The sequence below is a fragment of the Falco naumanni genome, chromosome 13 (genome assembly GCF_017639655.2).
Source record: "Falco naumanni isolate bFalNau1 chromosome 13, bFalNau1.pat, whole genome shotgun sequence".
Taxonomy (NCBI): Eukaryota; Metazoa; Chordata; class Aves; order Falconiformes; family Falconidae; genus Falco; species Falco naumanni.
The window spans coordinates 11,448,206-11,464,860 of record NC_054066.1 but is presented as its reverse complement, the minus strand read 5'-3'; the positions used below and the strand labels follow the sequence as shown (position 1 = coordinate 11,464,860).

Here is a 16,655-nt window from a genome sequence, read left to right as displayed (position 1 = left end):
TGTGATGCTGGCCCATGGGTTGGATGAGCAATTTCCTGTCATTTTACTTGTTGAAGATGGAAGTATGTTTGGTTTGTGGCAAGCTTTTATCTCAAGGTATGTATAATGGATTTATTTTCAATGCAAATACTTGCTTTTGACATGATAAACCACAGTGTGAGGTAGAGGAAAGAATAAGATAGCAGTATAGGTTATTGTAGTGTGGACTTAACTGTCTTCTTATTTTTAGTGTCTTGCCTGTTAGACTTAACTAACTCCTAGGTTACAAATTGCCATCCTGTGTTTGGTGACCACTTGGAAATAAGGCTGTGTTTTATGGTGCGGTCTAGAGGATAAGAGGAGAGGATGCCTTGCCATACTGTGTGTTGTCTTTTCTGGGTTCTCCACGTTCTCCTGCAACTGTTTCTGGGGCATTTTTCACCTTTTGACCAGCTGACTTCTCACCTCAACTTTACCAACACGAGCTCTCTGACAACCACCTTTGTAACGCAGATGCTTTAGAAAAAACCCTCCAACTTATTTGTTCTATGTTTGGGCCTACATAAAACCAGACAGAAGTACCCTTTTGTGTCGTGTTTTAGCCCGAAGCGGGTGTGCGAGCAGTGCGGTGGTGCCTGCCCTCGGGCCGGCTGGGGCGCAGGCTGCGCTGCACGGGACCCCCGGAGTCACCTACCGGGAGGCATGGCGCTCGGAGGGGGGGGAAAAACCAAACCAAACCCCCCCAAACCAAATAAACCATACACACAGAAAAAAACCCCAATCCAACCAGAGGCAAACCTACAAGCCGGCCGTCCCTGCCGAAAGCGGATGCACGGGGCCCGCGCCGGGCCGCCCTGGAGGTGGCGCCATTGAGCAAGGTACGTTCCCGCTCGGCTTGCGCCGCCGGTTCCCTGCCGGAGGTACGAGTTACGCGTGCGGCGCGTTTCGGGCCCGCATGCAGCGGCTCCCGTTGGATGTTGGGTTTATTGTAGCACGTACCGATTGCGGGGAGCGCAGCCGGCCGCCCCAGCCCGCCCGGGGCTGCCTCTGCTGGGCTTCCCCACACCCCCTCCCCCCGGCGCCCCGCAGCGCCCGGCCTCCCGCTCCGCGCCTGCCCCTCCCGCGGGACCGGCCGCACCGGCAGCGCGGGGTACGCGCCCGTGCGGGCCACGTATCAGCCGGAAGCGGGTCCCGGGGAGCGGAGCGAGCCCGGGGAGGGAGACACACACACACACGCTGGGGGGGACGCGCCCGCCCGGCGGCCTGCCGCCGCCCGCCCCGGGAGCCGCCCCGCCGCCGCTCCCCCGCTCCCGCCGCCTCAACCCTGAGGGGCGGCGGTGCCGCGGCCGGACCGGCTCCGCCGTGCGGGGCCAGCGCCGAGGGCTGCGGGCGGGAGGCTGCTCTCCGCCCGGCCGGGCCTACGGCCGCCACACTGCAGCGGCTGCCGGCGGCGGTTATAAATAACACGCCGCTGAATGGCGTCTACGCCTCCTTACTACGCGCCGCGCCTCAGCCTGGCCGGGCGCCGCCGCCGCCGTGACGGACAGGCGGCGGCACCAATGGGGGCGCGGCCCCCGGCGGGCGGTGCGGGGTGGCGCGGCGCGGGGCCGGGCCCGGCGGTGGCGGCCCCCGCGGCCGCGCTGAATGAGGGCAGGGAGGGAGGGCGGGGAGCGCCGGGGCGGGCCGCGGGGCCGCGGCGCTGGGCTGGCCGGGAGCCTGGCGGCGGCGGCTCCGGGGATGGTCCACGCACTGGCGCCGTCACGTGTTGTTCTCCTTGGAGTGAGCCTGAGCCGCGGCGGCGGCGGGCGGAGGGGGCTGGACTGGCGAGCGCGGCCCCCGCCGCCTGTTTTGGTGCGGGGCGCCGGGAAACTCCGTGAAGAAGCCGGCGGAGAGGGAGTCGCCGCGACCGTGCCCGCTCCCCCGCCGGCCTGGGGCACGGGAGGGGGCCGCGCCGCCGGCCGCTGAGGCGCTGCCGACTGGAATGAAGAGGAGGAGGAAGAGAGGATGTTCCTTCGGCACTCGGGCTGCCTCCCCTCCCGCCGCTGCCGGGCTGCGCCGTGTGTGGAGACGGCACTTTCTCTGCCTAACGAGATGGGACTGAATGGGGTCGCCAGCCTCCTCCGCACGCACGAGCGGGAGCAGCAGCAGCAGCCGCCTCGGCGCTGATATTTGGGGAAGGGGGGGGTTGTGTTGCGGACGGCTCTTTTTTTTTCTTTCTTTTTTTTTTTTTTTCCTTTTTTGGGGGGGAGGGGGGAGAGGTGGTGTTGGTGGGGGAAGCAGCGTGTATTTTTGGGTGCAAACCCCGGACTTTGCAAAACAATCTCCGCCCCCAAGAGGATATTTAATCTGCAACAGAAATCGCTACTCGCGGAGGCAAACTTGAGACGGGGAAGGGGTGCGGAGCGGAGGAAGGGCACCCCCGCCCCCCGGCCGGCCCCGCGGAGCCCGAGCCCCCCGAGGGAAGATGCGTTTCTGTTTCCCGGCGGCTGCTCTCGGGACGAGACTTTCGCCTGGACTGATCGGGACTGGACTTTTTAAGGACGCGCTTCCCCATCTAAGGGCGATTTGGGCATAAACAGCGACGCAAACTCTGATTTGGTGCTGGAAGCTGCCTCTGCCACTGAACAGCTGCTCTCACACTGCTTCTGGCCCTCCCCTGTCCCGTTCTCAAAAGAGGATCCTGAGCTAGTTTGCTTTTTCTGTTTGATTGTTTTTTAATTGTTGTTGCATGAATTTTATTTTAGGTGGTTGTCTTTCCCGGCTGGCTTGGCTGTTTTGGGGTCTTGCGGACTGCTAGCTGCAGTAACAGCTCCACCGCCTCTCATCATGGCTAGCCCCACAGATAATAACGAGGGCTTCTTCTCAGATGTCAGAAAGGTGGGTTACTTGCGCAAACCCAAGAGCATGCATAAACGCTTTTTCGTGCTGAGGGCAGCCAGTGAGTCTGGACCCGCCCGGCTGGAGTATTACGAGAATGAGAAGAAATGGAGGCACAAGTCAGGGGCCCCCAAGCGCTCCATCCCACTAGAAAGCTGCTTCAACATCAACAAACGGGCTGACTCCAAGAACAAGCACCTGGTGGCCCTCTACACCAAGGACGAGCACTTTGCCATTGCAGCTGACAGCGAGCCTGAACAGGAGAGCTGGTACCAAGCGCTGCTGCAATTGCACAACAGGGCCAAGGGCCACCACCACCTCCACCACCATCACCACCACCACCACAGTGACGTCACCTTCGGAGGCAGCAGCGTGGGGCTGGGGGAGGCAGGTGAGGACAGCTATGGTGAGGTAGCCCCTGGCCCAGCTTTTAAGGAAGTTTGGCAAGTAATTCTGAAGCCTAAGGGCCTAGGCCAGACAAAGAACCTGATTGGCATCTACCGCCTGTGCCTGACTAACAAGACCATCAGCTTTGTGAAGCTGAATTCGGATGCGGCTGCTGTGGTGCTGCAGCTGCTCAATATCCGCCGATGTGGTCACTCTGAGAACTTCTTCTTCATCGAGGTGGGGCGCTCGGCCGTCACTGGGCCTGGTGAGTTCTGGATGCAGGTGGACGACTCGGTGGTGGCACAGAACATGCATGAAACCATCCTAGAGGCCATGCGAGCCATGAGCGAGGAATTCCGGCCCCGCAGCAAGAGCCAGTCCTCGTCGAACTGTTCCAACCCCATCTCTGTGCCCCTTCGCAGCAGGCACCATGTCAACAACCCTCCGCCCAGCCAGGTGGGGCTCAGTCGCCGGTCCAGGACCGAGAGCGTCACGGCCACCTCTCCTGCTGGTGGTGGGGGTGGAGGTACGGGTGGCAAACCCAGCTCTTTCCGGGTTCGAGCATCGAGCGACGGGGAAGGCACGATGTCAAGGCCTGCTTCTGTGGATGGTAGCCCAGTTAGTCCCAGTGCCAACCGGACCCACTCGCATAGGCACCGTGGCAACTCCAGGCTCCATCCTCCGCTCAACCACAGCCGGTCCATCCCGATGCCTTCCTCACGCTGCTCTCCTTCGGCCACCAGTCCAGTCAGCCTCTCATCCAGCAGCACTAGTGGCCACGGCTCCACCTCGGATTGCCTGTTTCCACGAAGGTCTAGTGCTTCGGTTTCAGGCTCCCCTAGCGATGGTGGATTTATTTCTTCTGACGAGTATGGTTCCAGCCCGTGTGACTTCCGCAGCTCTTTTCGCAGCGTGACTCCGGATTCGTTGGGGCACACCCCGCCAGCTCGGGGCGATGAGGAGCTCAACTATATCTGCATGGGGGGAAAGGCCACCTCCTCTTGCTGCAGCCTGGCAGCCCCCAATGGCCACTTCGTCCCACGCAGCTGCCACCCGCAGCAGCAGTCCCGCTACCCTGGTACACCGTGCTGTCCTCGAGGCGGTAGCGAGGAGGTTGCCGACTTGGAGAAGGCGTTCAGGAAGCGGACTCACTCAGCAGGCACTTCGCCCACCATCTCCCACCAGAAGACACCCTCGCAGTCTTCGGTGGCCTCCATCGAGGAGTACACGGAGATGTTGCCTTCGTACCCCTGTGGCAGCAGCCGGCTGCCCTCCTACCGGCACTCGGCCTTCGTGCCCACTCACTCCTACCCAGAGGAGTGCCTGGAGATGCACCACCTGGAGGGCGGCCATCATCGGACCAACTCCGCCCCGCACACAGATGATGGCTACATGCCCATGTCGCCTGGCGTAGCCCCCGTGCCCAGCGGTGGGGGGGCCCCCAAGGGCGGCGACTACATGCCCATGAGTCCCAAGAGCGTGTCGGCCCCCCAGCAGATCATCAACCCCGGCAGGGGGGGGCCGCCACCCTCCAGCCACGGTGGACTCCAACGGCTACATGATGATGTCTCCCAGCGGCAGCTACTCCCCTGATGGTGGCTCGGCGGGCTATGGCAAGATCTGGACGAACGGTGCCGGCCACCACCCGAAACTCTCCGTGGAGAGCAATGAAGGGAAGCTCCCCTGCGGCGGCAGCGACTACATCAACATGTCCCCGGCCAGCGGCTCCACCACCAGCACCCCGCCGGACTGCTACTTCGGGGGCGCGGGGCAGCCGGGTGTGGAGGAGGCCGCCGCCGCCGCCCACCACAAACCCATCTACTCCTACTTCTCGCTGCCGCGCTCCTTCAAGCACATGCACCGGCGGGGCGGCGGCGGGCCGGCGGCGGCGGGCGAGGAGGGCAGCCCCCAGCCCCGCATCGCGCTCGGCTCCGGCCGCCTCCTCTACGCCGCCGAGGACTCGTCGTCCTCTACCAGCAGCGACAGCCTGGGCGGCGGCGGCGGCGCGGAGGGCGGCCCCCCGCAGGCGCAGCCCCCGCGCAAGGTGGACACGGCGGTGCAGACCAAGGGCCGCCTGGCGCGACCCACGCGGCTGTCGCTGGGCGGCCCCAAGGCCAGCACCCTGCCGCGGGCCCGGGAGCAGCCGCCGCTCCTCCTGCCGCCGGAGCCCAAGAGTCCCGGCGAGTACGTCAACATCGAGTTCATCGCCGGCGAGAAGCCGGCCTTCCCCGCGGCCGCCCTGGGGCTGGGGTTGCCGCCGCCGCCGGGCGACGAGGCCGCCGAGGAGTACATGAACATGGAGCTGGGGCCGCCGCGGGGCCCCTGCCCGGCCGGCTTCGGCGCGGCGCGGGCGGCCAGCGCGGCCCGGCCCGGCCGAGGCGCGGCCCCCGGCGGCCGGGACTACGTGACGATGCAGCTGGGGGGCGCCGCCGCCGGGGGCTCCTGCCCGGACTGCGCCGACAGCCCTTCCCCCTGCTCGCCCGCCCGCCTGCTCAGCTACGCCGACGTGCGGGCGGGCCGCTCCGCCGCCGAGAAGCCCCCGCCGGCGGCGGCGGTGGCCTCCCCGGAGCTGCCGCGGCCGCCGGCCGAGCTGTCGGCGGCGCCGCCGCGCTCCTCCTCCCTGCTCGGGGGCCCCGGCGCGGGCAGCGCCTTCACCCGCGTCAGCCTGAGCCCCGGCCGCAACCAGAGTGCCAAGGTGATCCGCGCCGACCCGCAGGGCGGCCGCCGGCGGCACAGCTCCGAGACCTTCTCGTCCACGCCGAGCGCTGCCCGCGGGGCGGCGGCGGGCGGCGGCGGGGGGCTCGGGGCGCCCTTCCCTTGCGGCGGCGCGGGGGGCGCCGAGGAGGTGAAGCGCCACAGCTCGGCCTCCTTCGAGAACGTCTGGCTGCGGCCCGCCGCGGAGGAGGCGGCCGGCGCCCCCGCTGCCCGCCGGGAGCCGGGCCCCGCGCCCGCCCTGGAGAACGGGCTCAACTACATCGACCTGGACTTGGTGAAGGACTTCAGCCACCGCCGCCGCCACCACCTGCACCCCGCCGCCGAGGGCGCCGCTCTGCCGGGCGGGAAGCAGCCGCCGCCGCCGAAGCCCCCGGGCCAGCCTCGCGGGAGCGGCCACTCCAGCGACGACCTAAGCGCGTACGCCAGCATCAGCTTCCAGAAGCGGGAGGAGATGTAGGAGCCGGGCGCCCGCCGGGGAAGGTGAGCCGAGGTGTGTGTGGGGGGGGGGGGGGGGTGTGAGCCGAGGGGCCGTCGGGCCGAGGCCGCCCCTCGCGGTTTGTCCCCTCGGACCCCCGCCGGCGCCTCCGGGCAGGCCGCAGCCCCAGCCGCCGGCCGACGTGACGCCCCGGGCTGGGCCCGTAGCGCCTGCTGGCCCCGGTGTCTGCGGGGTGGTTCCGTGGGCAGGCAGGGCCCCGGGAGCGCACGTCCCCGCGGGTGCCCCCGCCGCGGGTGCTTGGGGTGCCCCCCTTCGCGCGGGGGTTCGGTCCTGTGCTTCCGCCTCGCCGCATGTCTCTGATTGTCGGGAGTAGGTGTGTGTAGGGGGGAAAAGTGAGTTGTAGCGTAGGGCGGGAAACGGGAAACTGCCGTTGGAATCCGAGGTTGTGGCTCATGTGGCCAAGGGTGAGGCAGGCAACCGTGCCAGCTCTTGCTTTGCCACGGGCAAAACAGAGTTAACGGCATCTGCCTCACCGGGCTGCGATGGGTGTAAATTCAGTTTTGTTTGGAAGGTGCTTTGAATCAGAAAAGAGACTTCAGAGCATCTCATCTGTGTCACTTGTTTCGGCGTGCCTGTATCCTGCATGGGAAACCGGTGGTGTGAACTGTGGCTTTGGCATTGACCGATGTGTCAGGTTTTTCCTCAAAACTTTTCATTTTTAATCTGGGAAAAACTTCTGCCAGGCTGCTGCACATTGATTACAGGCGTGTAAGGTGAGCAGGAGTATTGTTACAAGCAGTGTGATGTTTCTGCTGCATGGGAACTTCATGCGGCACATAACCGAAATATTTTGTTGAGAGCCCATGAAGTACAGTGCACCTGTGCAAGTCCTTTCATTAAAGGTGAAGGTGATTTGGCTGCAGACAAGCCCTGGTAGATGGCTACCCAGTTAATCTCGTTATGACCCTTGATTTTAGCAGTTTTCTACGTACTTGAGCAGCAGCCATCGTGGTAGTTTAAATAGTTGTGATGGATATGTGCAACAACATCAGGGGATGAATCTCATAGCACTGTTTATGTCCTAAGTGTAATAAACTTTCTATGCGTATTGCTGGTCCACTCTGCTCAAGGGAATGCTGAGGGCTGGTCTTAGTACAATACCTGGGTTAATATGTTGTTTTATACTTTCCATCCTTACAACCTGAAAAAAAGTGAAACGGTCTCTTTGCAGTTGCTACTTAGCACTTGCTGCTGTTGCCTGCTAGAGGAAGGCAGTATTAGGTGTTAGTCTTATGTGACCTGTGAATACCAGGTTAATTTCAAAGTTTGAGGTAAGGTTCGACATCAGCACAGATATTGCTGGTCTGGTTCAAGTGGTAACTGGTAGGAAATGATTATTTTTGTGGATATCTGACAAGAGCGTGTACTGGCTGTCACACTGCCTTGTCTGTGAGCAGACTTACACCACCACAGCCGTTCTGTGTTCTGGGATGTGCTTGCAAAAGCGTGTCTAGACTGTCTTCGAGGTGCCTCTCATTACCCTGGGGATCTGTATCTGTCTAGGGCAGTGTTGGTGTTACAAGCTCTTCAGGAGGGTTTTTATGGCAGAGGAGGCAGCATGTTGTGCTGTTAAGTCGCATTGCTAGGAGCATCAATTTCCCCCTGCCTGCCCCCTGTTGTGTGCTAAGATTGGGGGAGCAAGTGTGAGAGAAAACCCTCTGTCAGCATGTGGATAAATAATAAACATGTGCAAGAGTATGAGAATGCAGGTCTGGGGGGGAGCAGTGTCATAATAGTTTGCTTGCGCAGTTTTCTTCAAATGCACTACTTACTTTTGCTATAGACAACTTATTTAGTTGATCCTGTGTATCATCTTTAACATAAAAGCTGTGGCAATGTTCTCCCATCATGGTGGTAGGCAGGTACCTGCTATGATTATGCTGTTCAGTGGAGGATCAGGACGCGGAAGACCTGATACAAGAATATGCTGAAAATTAACACGCAGATGTGTTTCAGGGCAGTGTTGTGAAAGGTAGTGTCTAATAAAGCAATTGCTGTTTGAAGTCGGTTCTTATTTCTCGAAATTAGGATTGGACTGAGCAAGCACAGCTTCTTCTGGGAGAAAGGGGAAGTCAGGCTATAATTATGTGGGCAGTTTGTAGCCATGGACATTCCCTTTCCCTTCCCACTATAAAGCTCTGTTAGTTGCTTGTAGCTTTCTCAGACATTAACCCTTTGAACTCATATTTCCCAGGCTAGATTTCTCGCTGTCCGCTGAAACTTTCCTTGCAAAATTCTGCCCAACTAGCTCATCCGTTGTTGAGTGTGTTACAGGAAAAACCCCAATGTTTTATCTGTGTTAAAACATTCTTACAGCTGTTTTTTAATACATCCTTGTACCTTTTTTTGCTTTGGAGGTGGAACTTAGGTTTGTTTGGCAGGGAAATTGGCCTGTGTAGGTTATGCCTTATGCCGTTCTTGAGAAAATCTGCCTGGAGGTGAGTTGATTTACAGGCCTGCAAACAGTGTGTTTGCACATGCCTGAAAAAGTTGTTGAGCACCTTCAGCTAAACCGTTCTCCTGAAAACTCCCATGGGTGAAGAAGGCGCTCCAGTTCCCCAAAGCTTTGTGTGCCCTTTCCAAGAAGCAGCCAAGTGGGCTGTGCTGCTTTGGCCAGCGTTCCCTTGAGCTCCTCCTGGCAGGTGAGGCTGTTCAGGCTGTGGCTGAGGGCAGGGAGGCTGCAGTTGGTTTTTTTCTGTTGCTGTCTGAGCAATATGAAAGGAAGGAAAAGCTACTTGGTTATGTTTGCAGGTATGGTGGAGAGGAGAGAACGGCCTGGGAAGGGAGAGGTGAAGCTGCAGGTATCACAATGAGATGGGGAACGCTCCATTAAGTATCTTTTCTTTGGTCTCCATCTCTTTTTTGGGGGTTACTAATTTACACTTTTAATCTCGGAAGTTGCAAAGGAATGTATGTGCACTCTTGATATTTTTGGTTGGGTTTTTTTCTCATTTTCTCCATAGAGAAGGCTTCCACTTCACCCCGAAGGCCAATCTGGGTAACTCCCATTCCAGAATTTTCTTGTGTTCCAGACTACAAGACAAGGACCCAGATGTTGGCCGTTCACCTCCTAATGTGTAAAATGATTGCTGCTGCTTTGCTGCAAACTAGCTAACTCCTCTTCCCTGCTCCTCTGTCCTCCCCAGCAACCACCTCCCAAGTTGCTCAGGCATTGTAATGAATATTCTGAAATATTTTTAACTTCTTTCAAGTGTACTTATTTCTCCTAATGTTAAAGATACTGGCTGAAATAACCCATGTTGTTTTCCAGATTTAATTAAAAACCATTTCTCTCGCACCCACAGCATTCCTCTGCACTCTCCAGTCCCATTGCCTTCCCTGTCATACATTCTTGGCTGTTGGCTACCAGCTGGCCCTGCCCTGGCCTCTTTAGCTCTTCTCTCATCCTGTTAAAAATGTGGCAGTTTCAGCGCAGTCCTGCGTGCTCCCCTGCCCAAATGCTTACTTACCTCTGCTGAATTCAGAGAATGGGGTGCTGTTGTGTGTGCCTGGCCGAGCTGGCAACTCTTTGGTGCTTGGTTCCTCGGATGAGTGGATTTTTCTGCTGTGGCTGGAAGGCCACATTGCTGCAGTGGCCAAACCGTACCGGGAAAGACCAGCCTATGACATGGTGAAAGCGAGGTGAGAGCTAGGGAGGGGGCAGAGCAGTGTTGCTGTAAGGCTTTTTCATCCTGCTTAGTTTGGCACACACAGATGTGGTGGGTTGACCCTGGCAGGATGCCAGGTGCCCACCGGAGCTGCTCTATCACTCAGCTGGACAAGAGAGAGAAAAAATACAACGAAAGGCAGAAAGGCTCGTGGGTTGAGATGAGGACAGGGAGAGATCACTCAGCAGTTACCCTCCATGGGCAAAACAGACTTGCCTTGACAAAACTACTTATTTATTACTAATCAAATCAGAGTAGAATAACGAGAAATAAAAACTAAATCTTAAAATACCTTCCCCCCACCCGTCCCTTCTTCCTGGCCTTAACTTCACTCCCGATTTTCTCTACCCCCCACTCCTTACAGCAGCGTGGGGAGTGGGGATTGCAGTCAGTTCACCACATGTTGTTTCTGCTGCTCCTTCTTCCTCAGTGGGACGACTCCTCACACTCTTGCCCAGCTCTAGCAGGGGGTCCCTCCCACGGGAGACAGTCCTCCATGAACTTCTCCAATGTGAGTCCTTCCCACAGGCTGCAGTTCTTCATGAACTGCCCCAGCGTGGGTCCCTCCCACAGGGTGCCGTCCTTCAGGAACAGGCTGCTCCAGCATGGGTCTCCCACGGGGTCACAGGTCCTGCCAGCAGCTCTGCTCCTGCTGGGTCTCCTCTCTCCACAGGGCCACAGGTCCTGCCAGGAGCCTGCTCCAGCTTGGGTTTCTCATGGGGTCACAGCCTCCTTTGGGCATCCCCCTGCTCCAGCTTGGGACCCTTCCTGGGCTGTAGGTGTGGATCTGCTCCACCATTAACCCCCATGGGCTGAGGGGCACAGCCTGCCTCACCGTGGGCTTCACCAAGGGTTGCAGCGGAATCTCTGCTCCAGTGCCTGCAGCACCTCCTGCCTCCTTCTGCACTGACCTCAGGGTCTGCGGTCCTTTCTCCCACATACTCCTCTCTGTGATGGCAATTGCTCTTGCGCAGGTTTATTTTTCCTCTGTCTTAAATACATTACCCCAGAAATGCTACCGGCTGTCGCTGGTGGGCTTGTCCTTGGCCAGCGGTGGGTCTGTTTTAGTGCCAGCTGGTGTTGGCTCTCTGGACATGGGGGCAACTTCTCACAGAAGACACTGCTGTAGCCCCCAGCTACCAAAACTTTGCTGTGCAAACCCAGTACAACAGATAAGCAGATGTTGTCCATAAGCTATGGGTCCTGCTTTTGGGATTGCTGTGCCAAGAGAAGGCTCCTAGAATGAGCAGGGGGTTTGAAGATGAACCGCTGTATTCTGTATGTAGTAAAAGAAATATTCCAAAAAGGAAACCATTAGACATTGGTTCTGGAGAAACAGGAAAGGCTGTAGTAGGATAGTAGCGTGAATCCAGGTATGTGGCTTTGATCTCCAGAGCTTCAAAGCAAAGCCATTACTCGCCTCCCTCATTTCCATTTTGTTGATGAGTCTGAGAACTCGTCAAAGTGAGTGCTAATAACACTGAATAGAGTATGTGTCCTGCGAGCAAGTGGTAACTTGGCTCACTCGCAGCTTTAATGATGCCTGTTTTACCCAGTGCATGGGTGGTTTGGGGGTTTTTGGTGATGTAAGAAAACGGAATACAGTACATCTGTATTCATCTATACGGTTGTTATGCCTTTTGTCTGGTACCAGTTAAAGCAAAGCACTACTAAGGGGAAGAGCTAAACGTTTGGGTCTCATGAAAATGCACACAGAAAATTACACATGTAATTCTTACATAATATACATGGATTTGGGGTGGGGGGGGGAGGGCATTGCTTTTTCATTTTATTTCTTCAGTAGTTTTCAATAGCTGGTTTTGTTTCCTTAAAAACTCTGGGTGGAACAGAAACACAGCAAATGGCAAAACGAGACGTGTACAATTAAATTAAGCTTTTTTGGGGGAGGTTGTTTCCAGAACTGAAAGAACAGAAGTTTCTGTAGTTTTGGGTCAGCACCAAGGTAAATACCAGTAAGTTATGAAAGTTTTCCATGCTTTATGGGTATTACTGTAGACAAAATAGTGCACACACCAGTTTTTCCCCATACCTAATTATTTGCCAAAATTGAGCCTGTGTCTCTGCATACTTGTGTATTTGCAGTTCTCCTGTTTAACAACCACAGGCTTATAATTAATGTTTTTAGTTTTTTGAGGGTTTGTTGGATTTTTTTGTAATTTAGACAGTAGATTAGTTCCTTTAATCCAGGTACATTAAATTGTAATATTGATTATTTCCCCACCCCAACCTTGATTTTAATGACAAGTTTCTTGGGACTTCTGTTCTCCTGGCTTAAAAATGATTATATCATATATGATTATATGATTTATAAACCAATTCAGTCTATTATTAAGTACTATCTGGACTTCTTTAGCACACAGGTTTCATGTTTAGTCAATGTTTAAACTAGTTTCTGAATGTGGTTTAAATTTGAGAATGAAACAGGACATTGCAAGGCAAGGATGATGGTCATTTTCAGCTAGCAGCTGTGGAGAGATCCTATGTTTCCTTAGGTAACACTCATAAATGGAGAGTTAGAAGTCTTAAATAAAATGCAGAAGGCAACTGTGGAGGGGAATGTTACTTGACCAGTATCTTCAGTGTGTTACATTGTTTCAGGAGTGCTTTATAGTAGCTGAAATTTGGATACTCATTAGGACTATACAGTTTTCATGATTTTATAAATACAGGAGTGCAAGTACTGGAAGTAAAATGTACTTCAATATTCTTTTGAGCAAGTTGCAGTAACTGTATAATAGCTTGTTTGTGAAGAAAGTGGAGTGTTTTTTTCCAGTTTATTGAAGCTCTGAAAGTGCAAGTCATTGTGTGAAGTCACTAGTGAACATAAGCTTTAAAAAAATGTGTTTTGGTGTCCAGTGATACGGAAGATAGATAGATATTCTTCTCCAAATCTAATTTGACACTAGATTTAACCTCTGTGCCAGGTTTCATTGAAAACTAATTATTGCAATTGAATGACAGTTAGGAAATACCTTACTCTTAAGATATCAGAGGAAAAAGTAGGGAAATGCTGTTCACGGGAACCATGCTGTGGCTAGAAGAGAGGCTATAGGATGCTGACACAAGATAATGGCGACTTAGAGGTGCAGGCTAGGGAGCAGTTGTAGAAACTGGTATGGGGACAGAATGGAAATGAGAGAGAGAAATTACTTAGGGGACACAGAGAAACTGTAGTGTGATGACATGGGTGGAGAGAATTGCAAGGTGTTGGTGATCTGAAGGGAATTGGGATGGTGGTGTGTGAAAGTTTGAGGATGAGTACAGAGAAATGCAGAGAGCCTTGAGATATACACAGCGGTCGTTTTGCTTGGTACTGCAGTTTTCTGAAGGTGTTTTTCCTTCTGAATTTTTCTTTTGGTCTTTATTACTGGGATAGACACTCAGTTTAGAAAGCACTTGTGTTCCTTGCTTGTGGGTAGATTTATTTATTTTTTTATTATTATTACTTGGGTATTCTGCTGACCTTAAGAGGATGATGTGCCTTGTAAGGTAAGCACAATTTGCTTCTGGCTCTTCTTTCCTGAATTCTTTGTCTTGTAGCATCCCAGTCATGACCACAACTGTAAACCACAGCTAGGAATCGGAATTACGTACAAGATAAATAAGAGTGAGTGAATTTTAACTTTAAAAAGCCTTGGTTTTATAAAAGACATACAATGAAAGGAGAGCTGTATTCACACAGGTTTTTTTACCTGCAGTATTTTCTTCGTTACACTCTACTACTTGGACAGTTATAAATTTGATTAAAACTGAGGTTCATTAGTTTCATAATTTGTTTTATGGATTAGTAAGTATAGGTTCCCTTAACATTGTTTAAAGAATTCTTGTAAAAGAAAATTTCAAATGGCAAAATTATTTTGGCTTGATACAGCAGATCTTGTGTTTTTCAATCTGTGGTAAGAGGTGCAACACAAACATATTAATATTAACAAATACGTCTGAATTCCCAATTTGTGAGAATGCTAAAAGGCTCCTTTTGGTCATCTGTGTTGAGTACCTGTTCATAAAAGCGAACAGCGTTATTGTATTTTTACATCACTCTGGGTTTTTGATAAATTGTCATCACAGTGATTATTATTTTGAATACGTGAGATAAATGTAGTAAAGGAAAGATGTCAGTAACTTAAGAAAAAAAAAGATTCTGAAGTTTAACAGCTTTACTCTCCGCTTAAGGAAATGATGGGTAATATAACAAAAGCCTAGGTGTGAACAGATAAAGGAGATTTAAATAAGCCTGGCACTCTTAACTAACTAGAAGATGTCTTGATACGTATCTCTCTGATCATGTTTGACATATCTAGGTCATGTTCTCTGAAGACTATTATTAGAGATTTAACCTTGTGTAATTGCAAAGTGTATTTTTTCTTCAGAGTAGTTTTTGATCAGGTAGGTGAGACAGTGAAAGTTTGTGTGTGTTCAACTGTTTGTAATAATTCGGGAGTCTAGTTACAAGATGTGGTGCCAGCCACCTGAGCCGTAAGGTGAAACATACTGTTCCCATGGTGTACCACAGATTTGCCTGTGTACATTTTGTCAACTGTTGTAAAATTCCGGGTTTTTTGGAAGCTGGGGATGTGGAAGAAATGACCTGTTAAATTTTCAGATAAGATACGCTTCAGGAAGAATGGAATTACATTGTACACTTTACAGTGAGTAGAGCTGTTGAAGTGTACTCGCACATTTGAACTGCCTGATGATATATGGTACAAAATGCAGGAAGGTAGTAGCCTGGGAACATCTACTGCTTTAATTGACTGTGTTTCTCCCCGCCCTGAGTCTGTGTAGGTTGGGTATTTGTAACCCACTACGGCACCTAAGCATTGAACGTACTTTCTTTGAAATATAGAGTGTGTGAATAGAAAAAATGTGAATTATCTATCAGCCTTTGTTCTTGCCCAAGTGGTCTGGCTTTCAGTGTGGTGCACAAATATTTGTTAAGAAATAACTACGGGGCAGGAACTCTGTATGCTGGCTTTGCCAGTCAATAAAATATGTAACTAGTCTGTGCATGGGAGCTCTGCTTTGATGGCACAGTTCCCTGAAGGAGTAAAAAACTCAAATGTGGAGTTGAGGAGACTGAGCCAGTGATTGTATGGGTTCCTTCTGCCCTTCCTTCACTAAATCATAGACTAAAAAAAAGAAAAAAAACCAAACAAAATAAAACCCTACAGAAAACCCCCCAACCCCTTTCGTCCTCCTCACGAGACAGTGGGTGTCTGTACTTCACTAGTAACATCCCTGTTTAAACGCGGTGCCCAGAAGAGCTGTGAGGGCAATGTGTCTTGGTTGAGAGAGTGAAGGAGCCTCAGGAATGCAGATGCGGGTAGAAGATTGAATTTGTTGCTCCTCTTACGGCATATCTCAGTTGGGGTCTCACTGTTTTATCAGTTTTTAAGTGACAACAGAGGAGTGGAAAGGAGGTGGGGAGCTCAAAACGCCGTGGCTGGAGCTGTGGCTTGCTTGCTGCAGTTCTGACTGGAGCTTCCCATGCCCTGCGCTGGGTGTGAGAGATGCAAAAAAAACATCTAGAGCAACAGCTGACGCGTATCAGTGAGGGGATCTTTTAGATTAAAGCACTGGCTGGTAACCATCGTCAGCATAGCTGACCTTTGTTTTGAAGAGAAGATTGCTGTGTTAGAAAAGGAAGATTTAACCTGTAGTGAACAGGGAGCAAGCGACAGGGAAGACCTCAGCTCCAGAGGCAAACTCGGAGCTTGGAAGGCCTCTTGTATGCACTGCACACCAGGGGAGTGCTGGTGCCCAAGTGTAATGTTTAGTCACTTTGCTGAAATACCTTGAAAATTACTAGAACAGGGAGTCTATGGTCTTCCAGTAACTTCCCGGTTTAGTTTGATGATTCCTGTGCAGGTGGTCAACAAAGTGTTCAGGAGTCAGTGCCAGCACTGATGCCCGTGGTGTGCAAGAGCCTTCATACTGATCCTAGAAACTGGGGGCGGGCGGGCAAGTATTTGCTTTCCTGGAGAAGATACAGGTACACCAGAATGTCCTTCGCTGTGCCGGCCATGTCATAGGGCTGGCAAAGGTGCTGCTTTCCCTGGCCTGGTACAACATGCTTTTTCATTTACTCATTCTCTAATGGTAATACCAGAGAAATAAAGTGTGGGCACTTCTGCTGAAATGATGGCTTCTGTTCCTTTTCTGACTCTTGAGGCACTGTAGGTAAATGATGGAGACATTGGCTGAACAGTCTCTGAAAGGCGGGATTAATTTTCATTCCCTCAAAAAAGCTTGTGCTGTCATAATTACTGGTTCCTCTGACCACAAATTCTGAATTACTTGTTACTTCAAAATAGTGGAAAGTTGCATTTATGGAGCGGAATGTTATGGAATAATGAGGAAATAGACTAACAAGTTGTTCAGTCAGTTGAGGCTAAGACAATGTTCTGGGTTTTTTTTTTCTACTATGAAATATATCCATGAGGATTTTCCTTTTGTAGTACACTTGTATTTCATGGAAGTGGCCAAGGGCAGGTAGCCCAGCTACACAGTTC

General features: G+C 53.1%; 1 protein-coding gene across 1 annotated transcript in view; it reads left to right on the top strand.

The window, feature by feature from the left end:
* The first annotated feature begins 2,237 nt into the window (after positions 1–2,237).
* The window catches only part of IRS1 (insulin receptor substrate 1), a 54,222-nt gene continuing 39,804 nt past the window's right edge, over positions 2,238–16,655 (top strand). The window contains 2 exon segments of the mRNA XM_040613343.1: positions 2,238–4,764; positions 4,766–6,438. Of these exon segments, the coding sequence (XP_040469277.1) occupies positions 2,806–4,764; positions 4,766–6,415 (3,609 nt within the window). The 5' untranslated portion in view covers positions 2,238–2,805 and the 3' untranslated portion in view covers positions 6,416–6,438.